The sequence below is a fragment of the Mustela nivalis genome (assembly GCF_964662115.1).
Source record: "Mustela nivalis genome assembly, chromosome: 16".
Taxonomy (NCBI): Eukaryota; Metazoa; Chordata; class Mammalia; order Carnivora; family Mustelidae; genus Mustela; species Mustela nivalis.
In genome coordinates this window covers 250,657-275,497 of record NC_139035.1, presented here as the reverse complement: position 1 = coordinate 275,497, position 24,841 = coordinate 250,657, and the positions used below count along the sequence as shown (strand labels likewise).

General features: G+C 47.7%; 2 protein-coding genes across 18 annotated transcripts in view; one reads left to right on the top strand and one right to left on the bottom strand.

Moving 5' to 3' along the window:
- The window catches only part of DCAF6 (DDB1 and CUL4 associated factor 6), a 146,451-nt gene extending 145,053 nt beyond the window's left edge, over positions 1–1,398 (bottom strand). For 4 of the 10 annotated variants that reach the window (XM_082702673.1, XM_082702671.1, XM_082702670.1 and 1 more), the window contains exon 1: positions 1,045–1,392. In XM_082702673.1, coding sequence (XP_082558799.1) covers positions 1,045–1,141 — 97 coding nt within the window. In that variant the 5' untranslated portion in view covers positions 1,142–1,392. Of the gene's footprint in view, positions 1–1,044 lie in introns of all 10 variants that reach the window. The other 6 variants (XM_082702676.1, XM_082702674.1, XM_082702675.1 and 3 more) reach the window with 3 other exon arrangements.
- Positions 1,399–1,483: 85 nt separating this feature from the next.
- Positions 1,484–23,175, top strand: MPC2 (mitochondrial pyruvate carrier 2). Of its 8 annotated transcripts, XR_014303923.1 has the most exons (7): positions 1,484–2,300; positions 3,493–3,621; positions 11,165–11,205; positions 17,491–17,575; positions 18,077–18,188; positions 21,256–21,409; positions 22,859–23,175. XR_014303923.1 is itself a non-coding variant. In XM_082702815.1 (5 exons), exons 1-5 carry the CDS (start codon positions 2,192–2,194, stop codon positions 22,893–22,895), a joined length of 384 nt encoding a protein of 127 aa, XP_082558941.1. In that variant the 5' UTR covers positions 1,982–2,191; the 3' UTR covers positions 22,896–23,175. The 8 variants fall into 8 exon arrangements, 4 of the variants coding, with proteins under 4 accessions (XP_082558938.1, XP_082558940.1, XP_082558939.1 ...); XR_014303922.1 differs by lacking the exon at positions 21,256–21,409; XR_014303924.1 differs by lacking the exon at positions 3,493–3,621 and having other exon boundaries at positions 1,982–2,300.
- The last annotated feature ends 1,666 nt before the right edge of the window (positions 23,176–24,841 follow it).

Genomic DNA, 24,841 nt, shown 5'->3' with positions numbered 1-24,841 from the left:
CCGTGCGGGCGGACACGCGTGTGCCCGCAGAAGCGCGGAGGACGCGCGCGGAGAAGCGGCCGGGGCGGGCGGCGGCACCGGACGGCCGCCCCGGTCCCACCCAGCCGGGGCAGCGGGGACGGCCCCGCGTCGCCCGCGTCGCCGACCACCACCGAGAAGCGCCCGCTCCGCCTCCCAGCGACGGACCCCCGGCCGTCCGCGGCGAGGGGCCGCCGCTGCTCTCGCGGGCTCGAGGCCAAACCGAAGCCCTGGACACCCGGAGACGGCGCAGGGCGGGCCGGAACCGGCTGCACGCGCCTCGCCTTCCAGCCGCGAGCGCAGCGCGGGCCGGGCCGGGCCGAGCGGACCGCGGCCGCTCCGGGGCTCCGCACTCTCGGCAGCCCCGCTCGGCCCGCGGCTCGGCGAGACGCAAACGGGGCGGCGCCCGAGCCGAGCCCCAGCCCGGAGGCTGTTTTTAGAAGCTCCGCGGGGAAGCCGCGGACGCCAGCGCGCCTCGCAGGGCGGCGGAGGCGCGCGAAACCCGACACCGTCCCCGCGGCCGGAGCCGAGCGGAGCGCGCCGGGGGCCGGGGCGGGGGCCGGGGCCGGGGGCGCCGCTCTCGCTCCGAGGCTCCGGCCGGACGCCGCCGGGCCGTGGGCGCGCAGCCCGGTCCCCGCAGGGCGCCGGCGGCAGAAACTTCGCCCTTCGGCGGAGCGCGGACGGCGGCGGCGAGCCCGGGCGCCAACTGCGGCTCCGAACCGGCCGCTCCGGCGACGCGGCGTCTTCGCCCGAGTCCCGCCCCACACGCGCCCCGACACCTCCCGGCCAGCAGCGTCCGCCGGCCCCCGAGGAAAACCCGGCAAGGGCGGCGGCCGGCGGCACGCACGGGGCTCGGCCGCGGGAGGACGCCCGCGCGGGGGCCGCCGGCCGACGCGCACCCCACACCCCGCGGCCCCGGGCGCCCCTGCCCAGGCGCCGCCGCCCGGCCAACAGCCCCCGCGGCGCGGCCCCTCCCCCACGCCGGGCGGCGACTCAGCGCCCCCGCCCCCGGGGCCCGCGGCTCACCCAGGTAGCGGCTCCGCAGCCGGGACGGGTCCTCCAGCCCGAGGGACCGCTTCCTCACGTCCCACAACAGGTGTGGGCAGGAGCCGCCCCGAGACATGGCTGTGCCGGGCGGGGCCGGAGGGGAGACCACCGCGTGGGGGAGGGGCGGGAGGGCGGGACGCGCGGTCAGCAGCCGAGCCGCTCCGGCACCGTCCGCGCGCCGGGCCTCGCGGGCGCAGCGGCTCAGACGGCGGCGGCGCCCCGGCCCCCGAAGCCGCGCCTCGCCCGGGCCGGCGCTCGCCTCATGCTCCCCTCCTCAGACTGCCCGAGCGCCCGCGACCAGCCACAGTCCCCTCCCCCGGCCCCTCCGACGCGAGGAGGAGGCGGAGGCGGCCGCGACTCCTCCCTCTCCTCGTTCTCGGCACCCGCCCGCCCCCGCCTTTCTCGCGAGAGGACGACACCCCCTCCCCCGGGACTCGGCCCCCGTACGCCACGGCGGCCCTCGCCCGAGAGGGGTGGGCTCGGGACACTGTCGCTAAGTCCTTGATTCTCTGGGGGTGAATGAGGGCCGGAGAGAGAGGAAGCTGAGACACGAAGCCTCTCAGTCACGAGTCTCTTTCCGGAGGAGGCAAGAGCGTTGCGCGCCGACATCTTTAGTTGGGGAACGAAGACCCAGAAAGCCCATGTTAACTACGGGCTATCTTAATCAAAGCTGGGCAGCTTCACTTTCCATTCTCCAACATGGCCTCGAGGGCAGGAAGGAGAAACGGGACGTTCGCGCTGGACCCCGCCCCCGCCGCGGCGCGCACCAATCCCCGTCGGCCGCTCAGCCTGCGCAGGCGCGCTGCCGCTAGGAAGTCAGGTCGTCTTGGGGAGGCGGCCCTTCGGGCACCTGTTGCCGTGACTCCTCCCCGCCTCCGGGCGGCGGGAGGGAAGGAGGCGGACCCGGGGGCGGGCCGTTGCCGAGCCTCCGCCCCTCCGCGTTTCCTCGGCCCGGGCACCCGGCGGTTGGTAGGGGCCGCGGGAGTCGCGGGAAGGGCGCCGCGGGCGAGAGGCGGGCGCGAGGCGCTGGGGCAGGAGAAAGTGACGCGTGTCCTTCGCTGTCATCCAGGCAGGAGCCCGCGGCCGCTGTCCCCCTCGGCCGCCCACGACGCGCCGGTCCGCAGCGATGTCGGCCGCCGGCGCCCGGGGCCTTCGGGCCACCTACCACCGGGCCCTGGACAAGGTGGAGCTGCTGCTGCCGGAGAAACTGAGGCCGCTGTACAACCACCCGGCAGGTGAGGCGCGCCGCCCCCGCCCCCGCCGCCGGCCCCGCCGCTGCCCTCGGGGGCCCGTCTGGCTGGGGCGCCCGGCCCCGTGCGCGCCGCCCGCGTCCGCGTCGCTCGTGGGCCGGGGTCGCAGCGGGCGCCCTCCGCGACCTTCGTCGCCGCACGGCCCCCCGCGCGGGGCCTCGGGCTGGTCCTTCGCCCCTGCCGCGGCCGCACGGGGCCCCGGGGACCGCCCGCACCCGCCGGCTCGGCGGTAAAGGTCGCGCCGCCGCCCGCGCCGGGGGCCCGAGGCCTGCAGACGCGCCGGGCCCGCAGCCGCGGTCGCGTCCCGCCCCCGGGCCCCGGTGTAACGGCTGCGGCGCGGGCGCTCCCTGCCCCCGGGGCGCAGCCCAGAGTCCCGCGCGGCCTCCGCGCGTCGGCGTGACCTTGGGGGAGACCCTGGATGGGCTCGTCGCGGCCAAACCCGCTTCGTGGGACGTGGGCGGCGCCGCGCCTGGGTCCTTCCCGGACGCCGGCGGGAGCGCTCGGTCGTGCGCGTGGGGGGACGCGGGCGGCCCGGGGAGGCCCGGAAGGTCCCGCCGGTCCCGCTCCGCGCCCGGGGCTGAGCCGGACGCCGTGGGGTCTGCCGCGCCGGAGCGCGGGGACGTGCTGGGAGGCGGGGGACCGACGGGCGGCCGGGCGCGGCGCTTCCCGCCCACGGTCGAGGCCCTCAGCCGTCGGGGTCCGCGGGAAGGTGGCCCGTCCGCCCCGGCGTCTGCGGTGGCGGCGGACTGTCCCCTCCGGTGCGCCGGCGAGACGGGCGGGACGGTCGTGTGCGGTGTGTACTGCACCCTGCGCAGCCGGGACCGTTGCAGAATTTTAAGGAGAGTTCAAGGAGAATTCTTTAAGAAGCGTATTGAGCTTATTTGCCTTTTAGTTTAGTTTTTTTTTTTTTTAAACTAAATTTTTGGGAGTTGTGCTGTGTATTTTGACGGGTTTTTCAGGAGGGAGGATTGAGCAATGCTTCTGCAGTATCTGGCTGTTCAGTCGGCTGCACTGTGTGCCGTCAACTTTGACCCTCTTAAGCCTTGCGTTTGGGCTGCAGGGTAAGGAGAGCAGCGCAGAGGAGCAGCAGTCTGGAACTGCTCGGGCGAGAGGCAAGGGTGGTGCTGTAGGATCCTTTCAGGGCCTCGGCTCTACCCACTTGTCATTCCTGCTTTAGTCTCCCTCAGAGTCAGGAGGAACTGCCTTCACTTGCAGACGAGCATCTCGCCTGGGAACGCCTGGGTTCAGTCCCTGTAACTCCATGTTCAGTGCAGGGGAGGAGAGCTGGCTCTGGAGCCAGACAGAGGTACATGGAAATCGTGGCTGTGTGACCTAGACCCTGAAGCCCCCAGCCTTATTTTTCTGGTCTGTAAAATGGAGATAATAATTCTCATTTAAGGATTGTCGTGAAAACGAAAAGGTATGATGACTTTAAAACCTTTAGCGGGGGCGCCTGGGTGGCCCAGTTGTCAAGCATCAGCCTTTGGCTTGGGTGGTGACCCCAGGTGGGGTCAGCCCCATGCTGAGCTTCCTGCTGGGCGGGAAGCCTGCTGCTTCTCCCGCTCCCCCTGCTTGTGTTCCTTCTCGCCGAGTCTCTCTGACAAATAAATAAATGAAACCTTTAAATAAATTAAATAAAACATTTAGCAAAGTGTTTGTACTTAGACTCAAAAAACGTTGGTTCCCTCCCTTCTAAGATTTTAACCAATATACATAGTAAGAAGATGTATCATTCAGAAGTATTTGTGATTGAAAAGTTGGAGGCACACCCACGAAAAAATGGAAAATCATGAAAAATATAACTGTCGATCCATTGATACTGAATAAAATCTGAGGAAACACTGATTATTCTCCAAGAGTCATCATAGTGATTACGCAAGGTTTTTATGTGCTATTTTGCGTAATCTTACTGAATCCTCATTTAAATCTTAGACAACATTCACATCCTGGCGGTTTTTACAATGATATGCAAGGCTAGGATATTAATAGTTGGATATCATACCTTGCGGATTCTAAATATCTGAGATTTAATTTTATCACTGGCAGAATGTCTAGTCAGGAAACAAGAATGTGACTTTATATAGATTTATATTAGAATTATGGGACTATTATATATTACTATATCGCAGTGATTCATATTATAGCTAGACCTGCAGCCTTCATCATTGGTGTATGTGTTGTTCCCGACACATTGTGATCTACCTTTATGGGGTGAGAATAGAGTTCCAACCAAATGTGTGTCCTGGCAAACTCGGTTCTCCTAAGGTATGTCACTTCACCATCACCACCTGACTGAAAGAATGTGACTCTGCACAAACCAGCTGCACAGCTCTACTCCGGGCATTTGTCAGAAAAATGACCTTGAAGTCACAATGACCAGTGTTTACTTAAAAGCTTAGTGGGGGAGGGGGGGACATGATTAGTGAAGGAGTGTCATTCCTTTGTATTTTTGAGCCCTCAGATGGGGTGAATTGTTTCAAAGTATGCACAAAATGAAACACTGGAATGTAGGAAGAAAACAATACAGCTTCTGTTAATGCTTAGTATTATTTTATCCTTTTACATTTTCTATTCTGCATATATCTTATAAAAATAGATCAGTATAGTTATATATATAGCTATGTAGAACACAATTGAGAGTTCTTTGGAGTCAACATATGTACATATACACATTTGTGTAAGTTATATGTATAGTGTATAAATACATACAGTATATATGTAGGAGATACATGCTCAAAAAAAGGTTTTTTAAATGATAGGGTCCAATGTTCAAAAGTAGTTAGGAGACCATAGCTCTAAAGAATCCAAAAGCTATCCTAAAAGGTGTTCTCAAGGTATAAACTTCCTGTTATAAACAAGTTTTGGGGATATAATGTACAACGGGGTGACTGTAATTAACAATACTGTGTTACATATTTGAAAGCTGCTAAGGGAGTAGATCCTAAAAGCTCTTATGACTCAAAAAAAATGAGCTAAGTGAGGCAATGGATACTAACAGAACTTATTATAGTAATAATTTTGCAGTATAAATATATATCAAATCATCATGTTGAACATCTGAAATTAATATACTGTTATATGCCAATTATATCTCAATAAAACCAGGGGAAATGAATAACAAATAATAAAAATAACATAAAAACTATCCTTTGACTAAGTCAGCCCAGGAAACAGTTTTCTGAACCATATCATTTTAGGTACCTCACCGTAGCTCTGCTTTTCTTGAGTTACATTTTGCCTTAAGTGGAAGAACTTTTGAAAAGATAGTTCTGTGAAGTCTGTCGCGGTGCTTAGTGGGCTGTTGCTGGGAAGTTTCTCTCCATTACATGGTAGTCTCCCTGGGAAGGCTTCAGATCTCAGTAACAGTAAGATTTGCATTTCTCCTAGGTAAGAGAATTGTTTTTCCCATTTTTTCTTAAATATCTAAAGACTGTGTTTTAAAATAAAAAAACAGGGGCATCTTTGTGGCTCAGTTGGTTCAGTGTGTGACTCTCGATTTTGGCTCCCGTCATGACCTCACTGTGGTGACACAGCCCTGCAACCAGCTCTGCGCTGAGTGCGGTCAGCTTGAGGATCTCCCCCCCTGCCTCTCCCCCAACTGGAGCTCGCTCGCTCGCTCTCTCTCCCTCTCAGTCAAATAAATAAAATCTTTAAAAATAAAATAAAAACATATTAAGCGAACCCACATTCGCGTTGCCCATAAGGGAATATCTTTATCATGAAAATTCAAAATTAAATACTAAGCAGGGGTGCTTGGGTGGCTCAGTGGGTTAAGCCTCGGTCTTCAGCTCAGGTCATGATCTTGGGGTCCTGGGATCGAGCCCCACATCGGTCTCTCTGCTCAGTGGGGAGCCTGCTTTCCCCTCTCTCTGCCTGCCTCTCTGCCTGCTTGTGATCTTTGTCTCTCTGTCAAATAAATAAATAAAATATTTAAAAAATAAGTTTTCTTGAAAATTTTTTGTTAGCTCTTTGTACGATAGGTATTGCTCAACCACTGTTTTCTTGACAATGAAGAAGACACTATTTGTTTGCATATATAGCTTTCCAACTCTGATTATTTGTGTCACTTGTCAGCATCCTCTGATATCTCAGAAATATTAGAAATTTAGAATGTCTTATAATACATATTTGCTAATGATATTTTTAAATTTAGTGCTTAGCAGTTGTTAAAATAATTGGAGGTTTGTTTTATAGTTTAAAATTATTCACTAACTAAAATAGTCATACCTCTCTTGGTCCAGGTTCTAGCAACCATAATTACATGTTTGAAGTTTTTTGTTTGGTTTGGTTGTGAGGAAGAGGAACGAGTAATATTTTAAAACTATCATCTGGCTTAGGGCAGTTGAGTAAATGAGTTACCAAGCAAACACTTACTGAACAGCTCTACTGTTCATTAACTCTGAAGGAGCAAATACTTAAACTCATAAAGAAACCAGAACCTAGAGGCACTGTTCAGGAAACAGTTTTGAGGGTGGCGAAGAAGGAAGCATCAGTTTTGAAGTAGGAAGAGAGGAATTGGCAGAGAAGTTCAAAGCCAGAGACCAAAATGATGTGTTGACGTACCCTTGAGTGGTGGCGCGAGCCTCCTGCAGGGATTAAAAAGTAAACTTCGTAATTGATATTGCATATGACTCAGAGACTTTGTATATGGGAAAGAAAAATAAGACAGGTGTGCTGTGATAGGAATCCCAGAAGCTCAAGCTAAACCAGAGAGTTTGAAAAGATTGACTTGTAGGATCAGTGCACTATGGCTTCAGACTTATGGGAAGAGTTTTCCGGAGCCAGATAGGGGAGTGTTATGGTCTAAGAGAAGAGAGAATAACTAATGAATGGAAATCAGGTACAGCCCTGATGTAAAGGGAACCTGGTGTCCTTGGAGAGGAGTAAATTGCAGGTTCTGCCCTTGAGGATGAAACAGTGTCAAGGCATATCTGGTCAAACCTAAAATTTGAATATCCATGTTTAACAACTGTCCTGGACATGGTTAATTCAATTCAGTTCTGTTCACAAATGTTATTTGTTAAGGAAAACTAAGAAATAGACCTTGTCTTCACCTTGTCTAATTAAAGTGACAGATGCATAAATTAATCATTTTAATTGTTAAGTGCAGAAAACAGAAGAGCATTATAGGGGCTGCTTTGGGGGTTCAGAGAAGGAGCATTTGATGTGACCTGGAGCAGTTAAAGAAGGCTTCCTTGAGGAGACGAAATCGAAGCTACGTTTCCAAAGGATATCAGGAGTTAGCCAGGTGAAGGCGTGGGATAAGACTGGGCTATTCTAAGCATAAACTAAAAGGTTAGTCATTAAACAGCAGGAACCTAGTTGCGTGTTTGCCTAGCTTATCAGTCCACCGTCTGTTAGGTAGGGCGACAGGTGTGAACACTGTCTAGCCACTAGCTTCAAGAAGGTCATAATTGGATTGGTAAGTGGATAGACTACTAACTGTAGTATAGTATTTACAGTACACTACGGTCGATTTTAAATCTCTTTGTATTAAAATCACATTGAATTAATGAATTTAATAGCTGTAAGAACAATGTAAATTTGAGAGGGATACAGAAATATCAATGACTATGTTAAATTGTGGAAGATACTAAAAAATGTGTAACATTGCCATCACTTAATAATGTTAAAGGCAAGCAATAGTTTATACTATTTATGTGACACTTTTGTAGAACTACTTAATAAGCAAAAGTTATAAAGACAGCAGATGCCATTTTTACATTTTGCAAATTTCAATGTTATTAAGCAACTACCTTTTTTTTTTAAAGATTTTATCTTTTTTTTTTTTTAAGATTTTATTTATTTATTTGACAGACAGATCACAAGCAGGCAGAGAGAGAGGAGGAAGCAGGCTCCCCGCTGAGCATGGAGCCCGATGCGGGGCTGGATCCCAGGACCCTGGGATCATGACCTGAGCTGAAGGCAGAGGCTTTAACCCACTGAGCCCCACAGGCGCCCCAATTTTATCTTTTTTTAAGTCATCTTTACACCTAATGTGAAGCTCGAACTTACAACCCTGAGATGGAGTCACATGCTGTACCAGCTGAGCCAGCCAGGTGCCACAAACTAACTGCTTTTGATAGTAATTCAGCCAAAATGCAATCCCCAAAAAGGAGTGTTATCATTGAGCTCATTTTTACTTTGAGATGATGGTATTACCTATGTGTGAAACTAGTGCAACTTTGAGAAAAGCACATTAGAATTAAGTTTTCCTAAAATGTTAGCTTCCAGATGTGACTTGACTTAAACAGCATTCTTGTGCTTAGTTAATAAAAACCAGCACTCTATCTTATTTTCCAATATATCCCCGGTGCTAGGTACACTATAAGGCATGCAGTAATTATTGTGGGTGAATGAATGGTCTTCTCTGCAACAAATTAAACCCAGAACCACAACTAGGTTTTTACTTAACTCATTGCCTTTTCAGCTTCACTGTCTTTCTTTTGTGTTAGGTTTTTTCCCCAAGATTTTATTTATTCATTTGACAGATCACAAGTAGGCAGAGAGGCAGGCAGAGAGAGAGAAGGAAGCAGGCTCCCCGCTGAGCAGAGAGCCTAAGGTGGCCTCGAACCCAGGACCTTTAGATCTTGACCTAAGCCCAAGGCAGAGCTTAACCCACTGAGCCACCCAGGTGCCCCACTGTCTTTCCTTTGTTTTGTTTCTAAATAATAAGTTTAAGTCAGTTTTATCTTTTAAATGTTATTCATAAGTGAATAAAAATACTTAATCGTTAGTGACGGTGAACACTTGCCTCCTATGGGAAGACTGGATAAATGCATCTTTACCTGCTGGTGCTATTGAGAAATATTAGTTGGGAGTAGATGAAGAGAAGTAAAACGTGTTATGCTTGGATGCTGATGCCATTTCAGGTGTGATTTTGGTTATCCACAAAAACAACTAATTTATTCCTGCAAAGCAAAGTAGAATACTAAGGCAACAATGATTGTCATGACTATAATAGGATTTTAAAACTTTTGAATTTGCTAGTAAATCACTGTTTTCTTATATCAGGTTGTTTAATTTGTGTGTTGAGAAATAAATGTGGGGTGCCTGGGTGGCTCAGTCGCTAAGTGACTGCCTACGGCTCAGGTCATGATCCCAGGGACCTGCAATGAGCCGTCGGGCACCTTGCTCAGCAGAAGACCTGCGTCTCCCTCTCCCACTCCCCCTGCTCGTACTCCCTCTCTCGCTGTCTCTCTCACTCTCTGTCAGATAAGTAAATAAAATCTTAAAGAAAGAAAGGAAGAAAGAAAGATGTGTGTTTGTTGGTGCAGTGTGTGAGAGCCCACTCACCACATCACGAAGTCTGACATATATTGGATTTAGCCTGCTTAGTTATATTTTAAATTATCATGGACCAAAGTCTGTTTCTTTCCTGTCCCTGTAGCCTCTTGAAGGTTAAATGAGATATGTGATTTAGAAGAGTTAAAAGTGGGCAGTCATGTAGAGAGCTCGGAGACTTAAGTTCCAGTCACAGTTCTGTTGCTTACTGGCCGCCCCGCCCGGACAGGGTCACGGATCTGCTCAGAGCCTCATGGTAAAATGAAGGGTTTAGGTTAGATGAACTTGGAATTTCCTTCCAGCTCTGAAACATCATATTTCTCAAATTCTATGTTATCTAGGAAACCAGAATTGTTTTCACTGCCACTAGCATTTATTTAACATTTTGCAAAAGGCCAGTGGATACCAGGATAGCTAAAATAACAACCCCGCTGTTACAGAGCTTAGAGATCTAAGTCTTTCCCCTTTCTCATGTGAACCCTAATATTAGGTTCATTACTTTTTTTCCCCCCGAAGATTTTATTTGTTTGACAGAGAGAGAGATCACAAGTAGGCAGTAAGGCAGGCAGAGAGAGAGGAGGAAGCAGGCTCCCTGCCAAGCAGAGAGCCTGATGTGGGGCTCGATCCCTGGACCCTGAGATTGTGACCCAGAGATTGTGACCCAGAGCCGAAGGCAGAGGATTAACCCACTGAACCACCCAGGTGCCCCTAGGTTCATTACTTTTGCTAGAGAGGTGTCTGTGTGGCTCAGTGGTTTGTGTAAGCCTCTGACTTTGACTGAGGTCATGATCTCACGGTCCTGGGATCAAGCCCCTAGTCCGGTCTCCCTACTCAGCAGGGAACCTGCTTCTCCCTCTCCTGTCTCCCCACCACTGCTCTGTCTCTCTCTCTCTCTCAACTAAAATCTTAAAAGAAATTTTTTTTACTACAATATATAGACCTTTTATAAGAGCTTTCACTATTATACATATGGCAATACATCATTTATAATAAATATTAATAGAATTAGTGAATATTTAATAGTTACTGAGGCTCTTATCACAAAATCTCTATAATTTATAATTTCTCCAACTCAGAGATTATCCTTAAGCAAACTAACATGAAGTTTCATGTTCAAGGCAGAACTTTGGTAATGGTTTCCAAACTGTCTGTTATACTTTCGATAATTTTTAATGGGCCACAAAAATACAAGTAACTGACAAGGAAATCAAAACAACTTGAATGTAAGGTTGATACTGTGGTGACCTTCTAAATGTTAACAAATACACGGAATGCAGAAAGGGTAGTACAAATGATTAGAAATGGATCGCTAAATTTTGGGGATTTTGAAATGTGGTGATGGCTTAGAAGACCTGTGTAACCATAAAAGACTTAAAGATAGAGAACAAACAGGGTTGGGTATGTAAGGGCTGAATCCATGAATTTAATCCTGAAACCAATATTGCAGTGTATGTTAACTAATGAGAATTTTTTTTTTAAGTAACTAAAATTTAAATAGAAAAAAAAAAAGACATGTAAAGTAGTCACTTTGTTTCTAAATTTTTCTATTTTTTCTTTTTTTTCAGGTCCCAGAACAGTTTTTTTCTGGGCTCCAATTATGAAATGGGTAAGTCTTGAGTTTTGCAGAAGCTACTGAAAAAAAAATTATTTAAAAGGAACTTACTAATTTGAAGTCATCTTTATGAAGAATGTACTTTTTAAATATTCATGGCCTGTCTGGAGATGATTTTATTCAAATAATCTCATGTATCATTTTTACTGCATAAAGTGCACTACCTAGTTGAATTGTTCTTAACTCCTTAGATAAAAGACCTTCTCTGAACATAACTGTTACCAAAAAGCTTGTAATTGGGATGCCTGGGTAGTTTAGCCAGTTGAGCTTCTGCCTTCCACTCAGATCATAAGCCCTGGGATCAAGCCCTGCTTCCATGGGGAGCTTGCTTCTCCCTCTCCCTCTTACCCCTTCCCCCCACACCTCCAGCTCATGCTCTCTCTGTCTCAAATCAATAAAATCTTTAAAAAAAAAAAAAAAAAACCTGTAATTGTGAGCCCTTGAAACTGAAACTTCATTCCGAGATTGTATGACTAAGGCAAACATTTAACAAATTAGAACCCCCCAGATTAACTTTTATTATTAATTTAGTATATGTGAACTGAAGATACCGATACCAAAATGCAGGCAAGGGAAGTTAGTCTCAAAAAATAGAAAAAAATTATCTAAGGGTGTGTATTAACATTTGGTAAATGGTAGAGGCTAGGACTTCTGACTCCCAAGACCAATGCCTTTTACCTTATGCCAGAGTTTCCATTCTTAAAGTTCTCATTTAGCTGAAAAGACGTAATTGTGAAAACAATAAAAGAGATCATTCATTTTCTCTTGAAAAGGCCGGTTTGGGCTATAGCAGCAATTCTTGAAGTGTCGCCCCTAGACCTGATGCTTTGGCGTGCTGGGAATGTGTTAGAAATGCAGATTTTCACTCCTGTACTCTGGAACTTGGGATGAAATGCCCAGTAATTAGTGTTCTAATAAGCCCTCCAGGTCATTCGGACCCCTTCTAGAATTCAAAAAGCACTGGTCAAGTACTGGTACTGTACAAGGATTGGTAGTCATTTTTTATTTTTTAATTGTAGTAAACTACACATAAAATTTAACATCCTAACCATTTTTTTCATGTTAAGTACATTCCTGTCTTGGTGCAGCCGATCCCCAGGACTCCTTTTGTCAGGCAGAGCCAAGCCTCCGCACTGGTTGAGCAGCTCCACGTTCCCTGCCCCAGCCTTGGCGACCACATTTTACTTTCTGTCTCTATGAATTTTACTACTCTAGGTACCTCAGAGAAGTGGAAACTTACAGGATTTGTCTTTTTGTTCTTGGCTACTTTGCACCATGTCCTCGGGGTTTATCCACGTTAACAAGTGTCAAATTTCCTTTTTTTTTTTTTTTAAGTTTGAATAATACTCCATTTTACAGATACCACATTTTGCATAACCATCCATTGTAGATTCACACTTAAATTGCTTCCACCTTTTGACCATTCTGAACAGTGCCACGTGCACGAGCAACATCTCTCCCAGGCCCCGCCTTCTGGTCTCTGGGCCCTGTACCTGGAGGTGGAGTTGCTGCATCAATATTCCTTTGAGCACCTGCCCTGGCAGCACCATTTTCCATCCCCACCCGCAGTTGGTAAGGACTCCCCGTTTCTCCGCATCACCTGCCGCAGCAGTTACTTCCTAACAGCCATCTTAATGGGTGTGAAGGGTAGTTCATTGTGGTTTTGATCTGCATTTTCTAATTAGTTGCAGGAAGAATCTGTTCTTTTCCTGTGCTTACCGACCCTTTGTTTATCTTTGGAGAACTGTCTATTCAGGCCCTTTGTCCATTTTTTAATTGGGTTGTTTTTTGTTGTTGAGTTGTTGGCTATTTTAATTTTCATAATCATATTGCTTTAAATTGTCAGAACATTGTCAGAAACTCAGTTGTAAAATCTCAGTAGTTGAGAATGTTAGAACTGGCTCCCCCTCAATCTTATGACCTCGGGCAAGTTAAGTCCCCTGACCCATAAAATGACTAGAGTGGATTCATGGTTGGGAGCTGCATTTTACAGAGAACTAGGGAGCAGTTCTTTTTATTATTATTATTATTTATATTGTTAAAAATCAAAATTCAAGCACAGCATCCAGTTTAGCGAGTAGAGAGTAGAGGGGATCTCCCAAGGACCGCAGAAAGAGAAGGTTTTTAAAAGCACAAGGGTGTCATACTTTAGAAAAAAGGATTATTTCCAGGTGAGGTCACCTTCAGTTGGAGACAAAAGAAAGGATTTTAGTAGATGAATTATCTCCTCTTTCTTTGGGGAACAGGGAGAGATTGCCCAGATAACTGATTACCTCAATGGTGCAAACCAGAAAACTCCTAAGTGACTCCTTACGAGTGCATTCAGGGGGGAGGTTGAAAGTGTAGCCACATTAGGTATTGGTGACTTGGCCTAAGTGACGCCACTTTGGGCCTGTGGTTTTCTTTTTAACAATATATTGAGAAAAGGTCCCATCAGTTTAAAAAAAAAAAAAAAGTTTAAGCATATCACTTTTTTTTTTTAAAGATTTTATTTATTTGACAGACAGAGATCACAAGTAGGCGGAGGCAGACAGAGGGAGAGGAGGAAGCAGGCTCCCCGCTGAGCAGACAGCCCGATGCGGGGCTCGATCCCAGGACCCCGAGACCATGACCTGAGCCGAAGGCAGCGGCCTAACCCTCTGAGCCCCCCAGGCGCCCCGTGGCATATCACGTAGAACGCTTGTGCTCCCTGGAAATGAAGTTCTAGAACGTAGGTGAGGCTCGGTGGGGGAGGTCGGGAGCCTGAGGCATCGTTGGGGCAGGACGGTGCTTGATTCAAGCCCGGGTAGCTGCTGCCCTGGGCTGGGAGGGGCAGCTCTGTACCGAAGGGAAGGCAGGTTCCGTGGGACTGCGCAGGCCGAGGACCTGCGGGATCCGGACGCCAGCGGCCCAGCCGCCGCCGGGTCGCCCGCCTTTCCCGCCCGTAAGACAGTTGGGAGATGCTGAAGTGCCCCACGCGCCCACCCAGGAGCCGGGGGTGCGCGGGGTCAGCGTTTTGCTTTGTCTTCAGCCGGCCTTCCGGTCCGGCCCAGAAGCGCCGCACACTGGCCGTAGCTGGGTCAGGCGGTGCCGGTCGCGCCGGCCGCGGCCTCCGCCCGGTTCTTACACGCGCCGCAGGCTGCGGTCCCGCCCGCGTCTCTCACAGCCTTGCCCCCTGCGCGTGCGCCGACCCCGCAGGGGGCAGGGGCGAGGGCGGGGGATGGTCCCGGAAGCGCCGCCGAGCCGCGCCCCCGCCGAGCCCCGCCCCCGCCGAGCCGGCGCGGAGCTGACTGAGGCGGGAGCGCGGCTGCTCTCCTCGCGCCCTCCCCGGCCTCCTCAGAGCCGCGCCGTCGCGGTCGCGGTCGCGAAGACGGAGCGACGGCCCGTCCAGCAGCCGGCCGCCCTGGCACGCGGTCGGGGTTTTCTGGACTCGGTAGTTAGTGAGTCCTTCGCGCTCACGCGTTCCCGGCGGTGCGTGGCCGAGGAACCGAGCGGGCGTCGCCGGCGTCGCCGCACCCTGCGCTCCCGCAGCCGCAGCCGGAGACCGGCTCGCTCGCGCCCTCGGGCCTGTTGGCCGCGAGACTCTTCGGAAGAGGCCCCGGACGAGGGTGCTGGGGTCCGGGGCGCCGGGGGCTCGGTCGTCGGGCCTCTGCGTCGGCTCGGGTCGCGGCCTCGGGGGCCTGCGGTCGGGCCCCGCGTCGGGCTCGCGGCTCTGGGGGAGCCGCTTCCTCCTCTCTCTGCCTCTCGGCCTGCTGGGGTCTGGCGCGTCGCGGACACCGGAACCAGCCCGAGGGCTGCGGAGGCGGCGTCGCGAAGCCGGCGGTGCGCGGGTCCGGCCGCGGCCACGCGGTTCCCGCCCTCGGCGCGGCGGGGACTCGGCGGTCAGGGCTGCGGACGAGCCGCTTCGTCGCGCTCAGCTCGCGGGCGTCTGCGCCGCTGGGAATACGTGTTCCCGCGTGACTGCGCCGCCCCGGAGTCTCGGGCGCGCGCCGGGCGGCAGCGGGGCTGGCCGAGCCACAAGGACGCGCGGGGGCGCGGGGCGCCGGCGAGCCAGGAGAGCGTCCTGCGGGGCCGGAGCACCGTCTCCACCAACTGGGCCCGGCCCGGCCCGGCGCACACGGGATCCCTGCAGAGCGGGACGAGAACCGCTGAGGTCGGGCAGGGCGAAGAGGCCGCGGGACCGGGTAAAAAACCCTGGAACTTGTGGGTGCCTGCCGCTAACGGTCCCGCGAGAAACCCTATTAGTATGATGTGGGACTGTCTTTTGTTTTAATACTTATAATGTGTTATCTGCTTATTGACTTGATTACAATGCAGATCAAAGCCAAAACAGACATTCAGAACTAGTGTGCTTGGAAAAAAAACAGATGAAAAGTACATTATTTTCTTCCTCTTCTCTGTCTCAGCCCTGGAAATTATACAGTAATCCTGTGTGGATAAAAGTATGATTGATTGCCTAAGTATCATTTCTAGTGCCATTATTAACAGTAAGAATTATTTACTCTATAACAAATTTGGGGTTCTCTTGGGCCTCAGAATTGCCACGACTTCAAAGTGTACTGATTTTATCCATACTCTGCGTTTCTTTGATCTGACCCACCAGTGTTTTGGAACACAGTACGGTGTACTCCTAAGTGCCTTGTTTGGTGTCTGTCTCCTTTAAAAGCATCTATTTGAAGTTCCTGTTGAAATCGTGCACAGTCTTCTGATGACAGCATCACAGCGCAAACGGCCTCGTTCTCTGCTGAGGACACTTCTTTTGTTCCGTCTTTACTGCGTGTACCTCTTATTCCAGACCATCCGATGGCAGTTGTCCACGACCTGGAATAGTTGCCCTCCCCGCCGCGAATGCTCTGAATTAAGAATTTCAGACGATACTTGCTCAGAACCGGTGTGGAGTCCTTCTTAGCCACTTGTGTTGAAACCAGAGTTATTGAGGTCAAAGTGGAGAATCGTAAAAAACAGTCCTTACATACCTTAAATATTTTATTTGCCCTTAGTATGTATTCATTTGCCGGTCCTCTGTAAGGCTAAAGTGTTTATTTGTGGACGGATCTGCTTGTTTGGACTTTACATTTTCTACCTTGGATGACTCACACAGTGGCTCACCCTGTATGATTTTCACTTCAGGGCTGGCTGGCTCGGTCAGCGCGCGTGCACCGTGTTGGGCTCCCTGCTCAGTGGGCAGCCTGCCTCTCTCTCTCTGTTTTCCACCCTCCCCCCAGCTTGTGCTCTCTCTGCTCTCTCTCAAATGAATGAATAAAATCTTTTTTAAACAGTCATAATCCTGGGGTGCCTGGGTGGTTCAGTCATTAAGCCTCTGCCTTCAGCTCAGGTCACGATCTCATGGTCCTGGGATCCAGCCCCGCATCGGGCTCTCTGCTCAGTGGAGAACCTGCTTCCCCCTCCCCTCTCTCTGCCTGCTTCTCTGCCTACTTGTGATCTCTGTCAAATAAAATTTTTTAAAAAAGAGAGCGAGAAGAAATGACTATGTTGTATACTTTGACGTTAAAGAAAAATTATGCAACTTGAAAACTAAAATTACACTATAGCTTTTCTGATACTTCCACTTTTTTTTTTTTTTTTTAAGATTTATCTTTCTATTCCAGAGAGAACGCACATAAGAACACAGGGTTGCAGGGGGGCGGGGGGGGCTGTTGGACACAGGGAGAAGGAGAGAAAAACTCAAGCAGAGTCCATTCTGAGCACAGAGCCTGACATGGGGCTCAGTCTCCCTACCATGAGATCACAACCTGAGCTGAAACCAAGAGTCAAGATGCTTTACCAACTGCACCACCCAGATGCCCCTCATATTTCCACTTTTAAAAAAGACTTAACATTGACAAAAATATGAAAGGAGGAATCTACAGATTACCTTAAGTAGTTTTCCAGCACCCTCCGCACCAGTGGTTTCCAACACGTATAATTTCTAAGTACTAACCAGGCCCGACCCTGCTTAGCTTCCGAGATCAGACGAGATCGGGCACGTTCAGGGTCGTATGGCCGTAGACCCAACACGTATAATTTCTTATGTGGAAAAAGTACCATTTGTTAGGATACCTGCACACACTACTGATTTTCAGGTTTATGAGGCTGTTTCATGTGGTTAACAATTTCAAAAAGCATTCCTGAATTCACTGTAGTTTTTTGCGAGGATACATTTCCTTACTGCATGGATACTAAAACAGTACCAACAGTCATGTGAAAATCTCTGAAATGGGTTTGTGTTTTATGTAAAGTTAAGAATTATTACTACACAATCATGATACCTTTTCTCTTGCTGTGTGTGAACATTTCCAGGGCTTGGTGTGTGCTGGCTTGGCTGACATGGCCAGACCTGCTGAGAAACTCAGCACAGCTCAATCTGCTGTTTTGATGGCCACAGGTAAATAAAATGAATAGTCTCTGTGTTCCATTTAGGACATTCGGTATTTTTGTTTTGTTTTACATCAGTTTATTTAACAGTTTAATGTTTGAAGCACCTATACACACTTAAACACACTCATTCACAAAGGAATTAACAGTGTTCTATTATAGAGAAGGCAGAAGAGGGTTACTGTAAGTATCTGCATGGATTTAGTTTTTTATGTTGTAAGTATCTGCATGGATTTAGTTTTTTATGTTTTTGCCATGAACCTGTTTTTAAAAGTGGGAAAAAGTAGTTTGCCCTGTAAAGATTCCCTGTTGATGTAAGAATTACATATTTTGTGTAACACTGAACTGCAGCAATTTTATTAGACTCAAAGTATAGCATTTCCTTTTCCTTTATCCTACATTATATTGTCTTGGTCTTATTTATAATCATTTTACTCTAAAACTGAGTGTTCAGAAGATACTACAGCAGTACCTGTGCTTTAAAAAAAAAAAAAATATCTTGTTTCAACAGGGTTTATTTGGTCAAGATACTCACTTGTAATTATCCCAAAAAACTGGAGTCTGTTTGCTGTTAATTTCTTTGTGGGGGCAGCAGGAGCGTCTCAGCTCTTCCGTATTTGGAGGTAAGCCTATCAAAGGTGGACAAAAAATCTACCTCAGAAGCCACCCAGGTGGCAGTGCTGGGTTTTGTCTGTCTGTCTGTCTGTCTGTTTTTAAGATTCAGGTATAATGCTAAGATGGGATATGCCTAAAGCAGAAATTTCCAGAAAAGTTGGGGGTTAAGGGGTGCCTGGGTGGCTCAGTGGGTTAAGCCGCTGCCTTCGGCTCAGGTCATGGTCTCAGGGTCCTGGGATCGAGTCCCGCATCAGGCTCTCTGCTCAGCAGGGAGCCTGCTTCCTTCTCTCTCTCTCTGCCTGCCTCTCAGTGTACTTGTAATTTCTCTCTGTCAAATAAATAAATAAAATCTTAAAAAAAAAAAAAAAAGTTGGGGGTTAAGTTAAAAGTGTTAAACAGGGGGCGCCTGGGTGGCTCAGTGGGTTAAGCCGCTGCCTTTGGCTCGGGTCGTGATCTCAGGGTCCTGGGATCGAGTCCCGCGTCGGGCTCTCTGCTCAGTGGGGAGCCTGCTTCCTTCTCTCTCTCCGCCTGCCTCTCTGACTACTTGTGATCTCTCTCTGTCAAATAAATAAATAAAATATTTTTTAAAAAAAAAGTGTTAAACAGTATGTTTGCCACCTAGGTTTTAAATCTGTGTAATATGTAGATATGTAGCCTATGCATACAATCTGTTTTAAGGCATTACTTCGTGAAATACTAAATAGTTTTCTCCATGAACCTTTTATCACTCAGTTTAAATTATATGTAATAAAGTGGGACCTAAATGTGTATGGTTATATAGTGTTGGAAAGGCTCTTTGGAGGGAGGCTACTGGTTTTGTCTAAGTGTTCATGAGCATTTGGAAATGTTTAAAACTTTATAGGCATGCCTTATTTTCTTTCATTTCATTTCATTGTGCCTCACAGATCTTGTACATTTTTACAAATTGAGGGTGTGTGGTAACCCTGCATCAAGCAAGTCTGTCCACACCATTTTCCAACAGCATTTGCTCCCTTCATGTCTGTGTCACATTTTGGTAATTCTCACCACATTTCAAAAATTGTCATTATTATTATATTTGTTATGGGGATCTGTGATGAGTGATCTTTGATGTTACTACTGTCATTGTTGGGGGTGGGGAGCGCCACAAAGCAGACCCGCATAAGACAGTGAGCTTAACTGGTAAACGTGCATGTTCTGACTCCACCGACCCGCCATCCCCTGTCTCTCTTCCTCCTCAGATCTATCTCCCTATTCCCTGAGACGCAGCAACATTAAAAATAGGCCAGTTAATAAGCCTGCAGTGGGGCTCTTTCCTTTCCAGTGAAAGGAATGAGTTCTATGTCTCTCCTTAAAACAAAAGCTAAAATAATTAAGTTGATTTAGACACATCAAAAGCCAGTGAGAGGGGCACCTGGGTGGCTCAGTGGTTAAAGCCTCTGCCTTCGGCTCAGGTCATGATCCCAGGGTCCTGGGATCAAGCCTCACATCAGGCTCTCTGCTCAGCAGGGAGCCTGCCTCCTCCTCCTCTCTCTCTCTGCCTGCCTCTCTGCCTACTTGTGATCTGTCTGTCAAATAAATAAAAATCTTTAAAAAAAAAGGCTAGTGAGATAGGCCAAAAGGTGACCTCTTGTGCTCAACATTTAGCTAAGTTACAAATGCAAGGAAGCATTCTTGAAGGGACTTAAAAGTGCCACTCCAAGTGGACACGTGACTGATAGGAGAGTGAAATGGCCTATCACTAACATCGAGAAAGTCTTAGTGATTGGGATAGAAGCTCAGACAGCCACAATGTTCCTTTAAGCCTAAGCCCAATCCGGAGCAAGGCCATCACTCGCTTCAGTTCTGTGAGGGCTCGGAGAGATGAAGAAGCTGCAGAACAGAAATCTGAAGCCAGTGAAGGTTGGGTCACGTTGTTCAAGGAAAAGCCATGTCCATGACATAAAAGCGAGTGCTGATGTAGAAACTGTCTATTCAGAAGATCTAGCAAGTTAGATCATGAAGGCGGCTTCAGTTAACAGATCTTCAGTGTAGGTGAAACAGCCTTGTACTGGAAGAAGATGCCATCCTTGACTTTCCTAGTTTGGAGAGGAGAAGTCAGTACCTGACTTTAAGGCTTCAAAGGACAGGTTGACTCTTGCTCGGGGCTAATACTTTACGTTGAAACCAGTGCTCATTTACCATTCTGAAAATCCTAAACACCTTTAGAATAACACTAAATCTACTCTGCTTGTGCTCTACAAATGGAACAACAAAGCGGGGATGGTAGCACATCTGTTTCCAACATGGCTTCCTGAATATTTTAAACCCACTGCTTGGGGAAAAAATATTCCTTTCAAAATATTTCTGCTCATTGACAACGTATCTTGTTACCCAAGAGCTCTGATGGAGATGTACACCAAGATTAGTGTTGTTTTCATGCCTGCTAACACAGCTTCCATTCTGGAGCCCGTGGATCAAGGAGTTGTTTCAATTTTCAGGGCTTCTTCTTTAAGAAATACATTGTAAGGCCGTAGTTGCTGTACATTGTGATTCCTCTGATGGATCTGGTCAAGTAAATTGAGAACGTTCTGGAAAGGATTCCCCGTTTTAAATGCCATTAGGAAGATTTGTGATCATGGGAAGGGAAGAGGTCAAAATATCAATGTTAACAGGACTTTGGGAGGAGTTGATTCGAGCCGCATGGATGACTTTGAGGGATGGAAGACTTCAGCAGAGGAAGTAGCGGCGGAAGGGGTGGACACAGCCAGAGAACCAGCAGGAGACGTGCAGCCTGGAGATGGGACAGGACTGCCGCCATCTCAGGGTCAGACTTGAACGGATGAGGAGTGGATGAGCCGAGAAAGTTTTCTTGAGATGGAATCTGCTCCTGGTGAAGGTGCTGTGAGGACTGTTGAAATGACGACAAAGGACTCAGGGTATTGCATAAGCTTAGTTGGTGAAGCAGCAGCAGGGTCTGAGAGGACCGATTCCAGTTTTGAAAGAAGTTCGACTCTGGGGTAAAATACTACCAGACGGCATCGTGTGCTACAGAGAAACCATTTGTAAAAGAAAGAATCAGTTGATGTGGCAACTTCCTTCTTGTCCTCTTTTAAGAAACTGCCCCTGCCACCTCAGCCTGCAGCAATCACCGTCAGCCAGATCAGTCAGCAGCCACCAGCACTGAGGCAAGACCCTCCACCAGCAAAAAGATTACGACTCACTGAAAGCATAGATGGTTAGGAATTTTTAGCAATATTTTAAAATTAAGGTATGTACCTTTTTTCTAGACATAATGCTATTGCACACTTAATAGACTATAATATAGTGTAAACATCACATTTATGTGCACGGGGAAACCAAAATACTCATTTGCTTGCTTTATCATGATACTTGCTTTTGTTGTGCTGGAACGGAACCGCAGTGTTTCCGAAGTTCGCCTGTGCTCAGTGTCGGCGACTGGCTGACACTCTAGAGTGAACGCATCTTAGATGAAGGCTCTGGCTTTATTTGAACCCCAAAACCTTTCTAAATTACAAAACAATGTTTTTTGGCTTAAAAAAAAATCTCAATAAAGAAATAGAAAATATTCAGTTTTAATTTACCTCTCAGAAGGCATTCTATTCTGCAGAGTATAGTATAGCCTCTTTTATTCATCTTTACAATCCCTGGGTTTATAATTTAACCCTTTCATAATCATCAGGCACAGGTTGGATAGATGAATGAATAACTCATTCTACAGTATGTCTGCTGTCTGACCAGCATTTTTAAAGCTAACCTATGTCAATATTAACTTCAATTTGTACATTGATCTTATTCACAGTATTTTTCTCATCCACCATTTCATTTTAACTTTATATTAACTCAGTAGTAGAGCTAAGGAAATGCTAAGTGCAACATTCAGAACTATTTCTAGATCAAAAACGCAGATATAGTTTGACAGAAGGATTTGGGGCACCTTTCAGTCACAATAGCAGGTTGGGAGATTTAGTTAAAAATATAAATATTGGGCTCTGGAGCATTTAGAAAAACACTGTTGAGTATTTGAAATCAGAACCTTTTGAGAAACCTGGGAGGTGTGGTATACTTCATGCAACACATTACTTTTTGTGCTTACAGTGTTGCCTACTCACGTCGTCTGGGAAGAGTGGCCAGTGAAGCTCAGGGAAGGGCTCTGTGGCTTTGTGGTTTGTTCTTCTTTAGATGAATGAGAATTGGAAGAGGAGGCCTTAGCTTTACTCTCCTGCTGACCCAGAGTTTACAGTCGGCTAATCACTCAGTAACCTGCCTACACACAAAAGTACATTTTATTTTTAAATGATTAGACACGATCCCATTTCCAAATTTTTATTCTTAGGAAGGATGTTCCATGAGTATAAAATAAAAAGTTCTAGATGACCACATTTTGCTGAATTTATGTTCGGAATGTTTGTTATACTCTTACATAATTCAAGAATGAAAATATTTACACAAATAATACTTTTGTATAAGAAACGGTTCGTTGTTAAAACACTTCGGCATTGGAAGCCAAATGCAAATAAAATCTTGAAGTCACACTCCCTTCTGCCTGGTTTACCTGCACACCCCTGGGAAGATCGTAGAGCCACAATGATACAGCCTCCTGATAGAGAAAGGACGTGGAGTGTACTTCCCAGTCCCTTCCTACCACACATTGATCTCTTGTGATTTGTCATTGTGTTTCTCTCTGTTTCCTTTATAGATATAACCAAGAACTAAAAGCTAAAGCAAACAAGTAAGAATTCCTGACCACCTGAACAATCTAGACGTGGATAGAACCTGTGGGACTAATTTGACTTATATTTGGCTATGGATAAGGTGATATTTACCTGTGCTACTGTTTGGAAGGCATAAAAAAATCAAATTGTAAACTGGGGGCTAATACTTGATTCAACAGAAAAATAAAGCAAACTTTTAATAATGGTGTTTCTTTATATATGACTTAAGGAACTTATCTATGGATATGAGTAAATTTTTTCCTACCATTTACCCATAATAAATCATACTTGCTCCTACAGACCCTTGGCTTCCTTCTGTTCTAATCTCCCAGAGATGGTTGAAAGGTTAAATAATCCGTTGTATAGTGAAGAATGGTGAAGTCGCCAGCTGAAGAGAGGGAGAGGTGGGTAGTAGAATGGTGAGCCCAAGGATCTCTACGCTGTTGAATTACATTCTGAAATGGATACACTGTGGCAGAAAAGGCTTCGGAGTCCTAAATTTGAATCCCAGCTCGGTGTTTTGTAATCGATGACTTTGGGCAGATTGAAGTGTCTGGTAGAGTACCCTGGACATAAGTCAGCTCTCTGAGAACATTGTGACCTTTGTCCCTGTTATGAACAGAGACTGGACATGGATTACTCTGTGCTAGAAATAGCGGCAGACTTTTTGATTTGAGCTCCTGTTTGGAGTACTGAGTTTCCGTCTAAAAATCCGAGGCTGGTCCTGTGTAGAACTGTAGTCAGAGGAATCAGCAAAGCAAGTTATTTCTAAGTTTTAGGAAGCAAAGACAAAAGAACTTTTAAAATAATGTGTGTGATCAAAATTTGGCAATTGGTGAAAACCTTGCACTTTGTCACTTATCCCTTCTCTTTAGTCTTTGAGGAGGAAGGTTTAGATAATTTGATGGAGGCAAAACTGAAGAGGTCCTGAAGAGCCCAGTTACTACTGCTTTCCTTGTAGACACCATGCTGTTAGTGTGGTGTGTGTGAGCACCTGTGTGTGTTTCCTAGGGTTAAGCCTTGAGAAAATATCTATTATGAAATGAGACATAGACACAACAAAGTTTATTGGGGCACCTGGGTGACTCAGTCAGTTAAGCGACTTAAGCCTTCGGCTCAGGTCATGATCCCCGGGGTCCTGAGATCGAGCCCACATCTGGCTCCCAGCTTATTGAAGTACCTGCTTCTCCCTCTCCCTTTGCATACTGCTCTGTCTGCTTGTGCTCTCTCTGTATCTCTCTGTCAAATAAATAAAAATCTTAAAAAAAAAAAAAAGGCAGAGGATGCTTGTGCTTAGAAAAAAGTTTATTTTTTTAAAGTTTATTAAAATGGGGCGTCTGGGTGGCTCAGTGGGTTAAAGCCTCTGCCTTCGGCTCAGGTCATGATCTCAGGGTCCTGGGATCGAGCCCCACATCGGGCTCTTTCTGCTCAGCAGAGAGCCTGCTTCCTCCTCTCTCTCTCTCTCTCTGCCTGCTTCTCTGCCTACTTGTGATCTCTGTCTGTCAAATAAATAAATAAAATCTTTAAAAGAATATATTAAAAAAAAAGTTTACTAAAATGTATATGTTGAACTGATGTTTCCCTTCCTTTTCATTAAAACTGTTCTTTCCTATATGGGTTCTCTAAAGCCCCACTTGTCAGTCAAATTAATTGTAGCATTTATTTTTTTTTAAAGATTTTATTCATCCATTTGACAGAAAGAGATCACAAGTAGGCAGAGAGGCAGGCAGGGGGGTGAAGCAGGCTCCCCGCTGAGCAGAGAGCCTGATGTGGGGCTCGATCCCAGGACCCTGAGATCATGACCTGAGCTGAAGGCAGAGGCTTAACCCACTGAGCCACCCGGGCGCCCCTCATTGTAGCATTTAGATTTGGAATCACAGTTCTCTTCCTTTTGATCCTCGGAAGTTCATTGACAGGCCTCCAGCCCATGCTTTCTTTATGCTCCGGAACTCTAATCCATCCCATTA